Here is a 5991-nt window from a genome sequence, read left to right as displayed (position 1 = left end):
TCGCAACTCCTAAGTTCGAAAATCAATTTGTCGTTAAAACGTTAGACTTTGTGACTCGTTAGACTTTCCGGTTACAGTATCCTTAACCTTATTCAAACTATAATTATATCGCACCCACTGATCTAGTTTACTCTCACAACCGGTTTATCTAGCTATTACATGTACAGATGAGTGTCTTGAGCTACATGTATAATTACTTACATTCATCAAAAATATTTAATATTGATTGAGTTCCAGGTCAATATAGAAAATAGAAGTGGAATAAAATCCCGAGACGAAGCCGAAGTCTTTTACGAGGGTTCTATTTCCTATACTGACCAAGGACGAAGTCAATATTAGATTTATCACGACAAAGAGTCCGTACTTCAATTTCCAGAATGATTACCTCATGAATCCCGGTTTTATAATTGCACAACTGCGCAACCCCTAAGCAGTCAAATACAAGCAGTCAATATAGCCCTAATGAGTGAAATTGGCAGGAATATAATTTTGATTGCTTAGGTATAGCGAAAATCAATGGGAGTCAACACTCCCATTGATAGGACTATTGCATGAAAGATATTTTGTGAATAATGCAAATGAGCTGTTGAGGGTATATCTGAGGTCTTCGTACTCCACTGCCAGTTAGCTGCTTGCCAAGAGTACTTCATTGCCATGTCGCACCATGGCTTCGACCAATTCCACTTTCGTCCATTCCTTATGATATTGCTGTCCTTGTGACGACGAAAGTAGAAAGGTTCCCAAGCCTAGATATAAGTCGCGACGATTGGGGCGTCGGGACTGCGGCAAACATCTCAATCTGTCTTCGTACTCCATCATAGCTGTGAAGTAATCGTCCACCTGAGAAGTGCGTAGTTCTCCCCTTATCAGGAGGGTGACAACGGAATGATTGATTGTGACTTTTGAAAACATGCCAATCCATGCAGCAGTGGCAAGCACTGGGTTGGAAGGATGGGATTTGTGATTGAAATCATGTCCAACAGCCCATTGCAAATAAGGATTATACATGTATGTCCATGCCAAAGGAAAGAACGCAGGGAGATTAAAGCGATCTAATTCCAGGTATGAACATATTCTTGTTTCGATCCTGGCACAGCTGTGAAGTCCTTTTGCAAGCCCAACAAGCCTCGATGATCGATTCGCAGAAGGCAAGTATTCCTCCAGTTCCTGGGTATCTTCGTCCAAATGGGTAATGATGGCCTCTTGGTACTGTTCCAGCGAACCACAATCTTCGAGGAATAAATCCGTTACATCTTTTAGTCGGTACTTTCTGCTGCCAAACGGTCTCTCTGGATTGATAGACGTGCATCTGTCCATGGAAGATATTTTAGGAAAGACCTCAGAAGCCTGATGAGGGTACAAGCTACACGTATTCCATTCACCAAGTGGATAAAATAAAGCAGCATTTGTCCAGCTCAGTTTGAGGCCAACAAAGGCGGGTGGCTTCAACGCCAGGCTCAATATTCGGACAAACGTTTTCGCCATCAATTCAAACGTATTGGCTGTTTCGTCGACTATCCTTTTATCGCCGGTGTAGGCAATACTGAGCGCTTTGTGAGCGATAAACATAATTTTTGCAACTCGAACATATGGCACTTTCAAATGTGGACTGAGAAGATAGCGTTGCTGCATGGACGGGACAAAAAAAGACAATGAAAACATACACTAACTTACATGTAAATGTTTTAGAGGATTCCAAGGAGAAAAGGCACATGTCGACTTCAGAGTAGAAGCACAAACTGCAGGCTCGGCAACACCCTTATGAAATGAGGTTCACGAACAAAATATCGTGCCTTTTGGTCAAGTGATATACAGGCCAGAGCAAACAAGTGCAAACATAGTAGAGTAGAGAATGAAATATTGTGTATGAGCATCCTGAATATCGGGCTTTGTAAGGTTATTTCGATTACTGTATTTTTACGTTTACGCAGTGCTAAGTTGTAGAATATTTTAGAAGCTGTGTATATCCACGCTAAGGAACCTTATCTTGGCAATAACAGACCGATGTGAAATTGGCCACAATCCACTATACAGCGTCCAAGAGTCAACTCATTTTTGATCAGCTTCATTCAGCCGCGCAATCCCCTATAAGGAGTACACTTTTTCTACAAGTCCCCTATTCACGTTCCAGGAATCCAGTTTATCCAGTCACACCTTCCTGTTTGTAGAAAAAAAGAACAAACCCCTTTTCAGTGACGCTTGCCACGTGGCAGCGCTTTCCTTTCTTCACTGCAGCCATATCTGTCAGTTCTTCTGTGCAGTTGCTGACAGTGATATGTCTCGAGGTAACCAAGGAGGAAAAGGAGACGTTCAAAATCAAATCTGGAAAGCGTCTTATGGTTCTCTAAAGACGTTTCGTCAGTGCGCGGGATGAAAGCAGAAAGTGGAGAACTAGAAAATTTAGCACAGTTAAAACCTGATGAGTCAGGTACACTGACACTCTCTTTCGTTGGACGCCACAAAGATCTCCTGTTTGACTGGCCATGGCTGCCAGTTCTGCTGTGCAGTTGCTGTCAATAAGACGTTTGAACGGTTTCATCAGTGCGCGGGATGAAAGCAGAAAGCGGAGAACGAGAAAAGTTCAGCACAGTTCCAATCTAACAAGTCAGGTACACTGACACTCTCTTTCGTTCGACGCCACAAGGATACACTGTTTGACGTGACAAGAGCTGCCTGTACCACCGTATCAAAAGGCTGTCAGACTACATGGCAGGGTAATGACTGAGTCAAGGAAGCTTTTACCGTTTCGATTGGTCTGTTGTTCTGTCGTTATGCTTGATTTTTTCCATTTTCACGGAGTGTATCGCGTTTGTTTGATGTTGCTTAAATGAATGCCCTAAAAGTAATCAACGACTTCGTAAAAGTTGCGCGACAATACTACCACTAGTATCAGTCCTCAAGAACTGCAAGGACTTTGCATCAATCATCTAGCTATAATCAATTTCTATTCATGAGAAATGTATCTTTGTCCTGTGATAATTATGTGAACTCAACGACACTCTTCCTCTAGTTTGATGTCGAAATACAATGGAATCGTCAAACGCAGTGCCAGTGTACAAGAAATAGGAGGAGGATTCCTTGTATGCCGATGACATGAAAAAGCTTCCCAAGATAATACTCGTATTCCATAACGTAACCGTTTTGATGTCACAAACATGACTTTGTGTCAGTGAAATTGCCTCGTGACAACAAATCATTGCATTTCCATCTTGGGGAAGACTGTTTTACTGACGGTGACGCTGTACAGATTGTTTAAATCATCTCATTATAATTTTAGTTTCAATGAATTGAAACACTGTGGAGTGCACTACATGTATGGTGGTGCAGTCTGTCTCAGGCCCTTGTTCAAACTCTGGAAATACACCAGCGTCCGCTTCTAAAAATCCTGTTTCGCAAAAATCAAAACTTTCTCCTCCCAACGTCTCTACAGTTTAGCTTCAGTATCTCCCCTCTTAGAGCGACACCAGCAACATCTTTGCATCCTTGTACACATGATCTTATTAGACCTGGCTCCAAACCACTTTGCTAAGTATAACTGGTTTGTGTCCACCAGATCAACACTTCATTCCTTCTTATTACCCCGTGCCAATACCTCCCTGTTTCTGAAATCTCCTATCTTCTCTGCGTACACTCTCTGGTCTTCCCTGCCAACTAGCCTTAAAGCATGCACAGACATTAAGGAGTTCAAGCTTCAGCTTCTTCGTCCTAAATAATCTCACCATTTTCGTCATGCTTCCCCTTGCAGTACTCTCTTTGTTTCTCTCTTTATTATTCAGTTCGCCGTGGTTGGCTACCACCCGACTTCTCATATATATTGGCAGTCTTCTGACGAGCCAGGAGATGTTGAATTAATAATAATGGTGGTGTGTCTGTGTGTCTTGAGTATGCACAGGAAATCTTATTCCTCGTATTACTAATAGATTATTGTCCCCACCGTCACCTGTTCACAGGTCCTTGAGTGGATGGATTTTCATTGAGCATCACATTCGTTGAGAACTTGGTAGTTGTGTGCTTCCATGCATCATTACGGTAATAAGCGTATCCTTGTGCTATATATTTGTTGCAGGTGTGCCGATTTTGAAAAGCTTGCGGAACTGAGTGCTGCTGAACATTTGCATGACCATGGGTAATGGTGAAGCTTGCTATTACACTCTCAGCATGTGTCAGTATTATGCTGACTACTGCACTATGTTACTCTCTTACACTAATAACTGTATGTAAACTTGCGTACACAGGTCCACGTATGCATTCGTTTGGTACAATTATTTGTTATCCCTCTTTACTTTACGTTTAAATGGATGGACGTTTGCATGGCTGCTGGAGTTGCGTGTCTATTGTGTCTCTACTCTTTTCTTGGTGTTTTCTTGGGGTTGTATAAATTTGTGTGTGTGTGTGTGTATGTTTGTGTGTGTGTGTGTATGTGTGTGTGTGTGTGTGTGTGTGTATGTGTGCGCGCGCAATAATTTGAAAACAATAACTTCATCCTTGGCTGTCCATCATATCCTATTCTCTTTCGATTCTTGGTATTTTCTTGGCGTTGTGTTGGTGGGTGCATGTGTGTGTATGTCTGTGTGCGTGCACACTGATTTGAGAACACATCATGATTGAGATAATTATTGTAATTTGCAGCGTCTGCGAAGAGACCACTTGATTTGAGGATGGTGTTTGTAGGGTTTTTCATGTAATGAAGTGGCTGCAGTGGAGCCTCAATACTAAGTATACGTCTTACTATTTTTATCTAGAGAACTGAAGATCCTATGTCTAATATTGAACTCTGCATAAAGGATGCCTAATTTGCTGGACTGAATACAAGATGTGTTGTCCACATAAAGACTCTGTATAGCTGATTTCAAAGTTTGGACTGTGTACAGTGGATTTTGGACCAATGGACTCTATATAGGGTTGAAGGCAATTGGTTGGACTCTATCCAGGGATTGATGTTCATCTAAACTTTGAGCTCACAGTTGATTCCAAGTTTGGACTCTGTACAGTGGAATTTGGACCAATGGACTCTATATAGGGGTTGGACACCATATAGGGACTGGACGCTCTCCTGAGTCCAACATGTATACTTCGGAGTAGTAGCACAAACTGCAGTATCGGAAATACCCTTATGAAATGGGATTCCCGAATAAAAATTCGTAACTTTTTATCAAGTGATATACAGGGCAGAAATAACAAATGCAAGCAAAGTAGAGTAAAGATGAATAATTTTGTCTGAGAATCCTGAATGTCAGGCTTTGTAACGTTATTCTTCTTACTTTATACATGCAATTCACACATTACGCACTCACACACGCACACCAAAACAGAAACAATGCATTATTACTCACCACACAAAGCCGTCTAAACGTGTACTCATTGAGCAGCAACCGTTGCATGGATTTGCTTACACCACAGAGCTGAAATATGTCTTGAATAGACAACATTGGCAACAAGATGTCTTGCCACACGTCAAACTTTACACATTCCAGTCCATTCGCTACTGATTCATGGACATCCATTGTCAAGGCAGGCCTGTAATTCTAGTTGTCCGATACTTGAGCTATGGGGCTGTCTACTTGCCACCAACAAGAACACAAAATTGCAAACACAATGAACCACAATAATGCACACAGAACCAATACAAAAACTCGCAATTCACAAGTGTATTTTTCATCGTAATTCATACCATTTATACAAAGAGAAAAGACCAAGGCTCTGCAAGCTCTCCATGCGAGTTCATTCCTGCACACCTTAAGGTGGCAGACTACCCAAAAATTCGCTGAAAAATCGAATTTGTAAATTCATATTGAGTGCTACGTCAGTTGAAAGAGCATGAATAGCTGCAAATTCTCTGAAAATTGTGTCCCGATCTGACCGGCCGTTCAAGAGTTATGGCCGAAAATGTGCCCTTGCAAGGAAAGATTTTTTTGTTGCACGCTGTCATTTGTTGGCAGCACTGTATTTGAATGTGAGCAGACCGTGCGCAACTTGTCGTATCATGGAAAC

The 5991-nt window shown here is 41.7% G+C and overlaps 1 protein-coding gene across 1 annotated transcript; it reads right to left on the bottom strand.

The window, feature by feature from the left end:
- Positions 1-590: 590 nt before the first annotated feature.
- LOC135824441 (uncharacterized) lies at positions 591-5539 on the bottom strand. The gene is made up of 2 exons (XM_065337180.1): positions 5334-5539; positions 591-1626 (listed from the first exon to the last, which is right to left on the bottom strand). The coding sequence occupies exons 1-2, from the start codon at positions 5502-5504 to the stop codon at positions 625-627; spliced, it is 1173 nt and encodes a 390-aa protein (XP_065193252.1). The 5' UTR covers positions 5505-5539; the 3' UTR covers positions 591-624.
- Between the last annotated feature and the right edge of the window lie 452 nt (positions 5540-5991).

Source organism: Sycon ciliatum, chromosome 9, assembly GCF_964019385.1.
Source record: "Sycon ciliatum chromosome 9, ocSycCili1.1, whole genome shotgun sequence".
NCBI classification, from domain to species: domain Eukaryota; kingdom Metazoa; phylum Porifera; class Calcarea; order Leucosolenida; family Sycettidae; genus Sycon; species Sycon ciliatum.
This window is presented reverse-complemented; position numbering and strand designations above follow the sequence as displayed.

Excerpts from the sequence above, each read along its gene's own strand:
- LOC135824441 (XM_065337180.1), bottom strand. The coding sequence starts at position 5,504 with ATGGATGTCCATGAATCAGTAGCGAATGGACTGGAATGTGTAAAGTTT. Across the intron at positions 1,627-5,333 it reads CGTTTAGACGGCTTTGTGTG|CAACGCTATCTTCTCAGTCC; the intron begins GTGAGTAATAAT and ends CCGTCCATGCAG.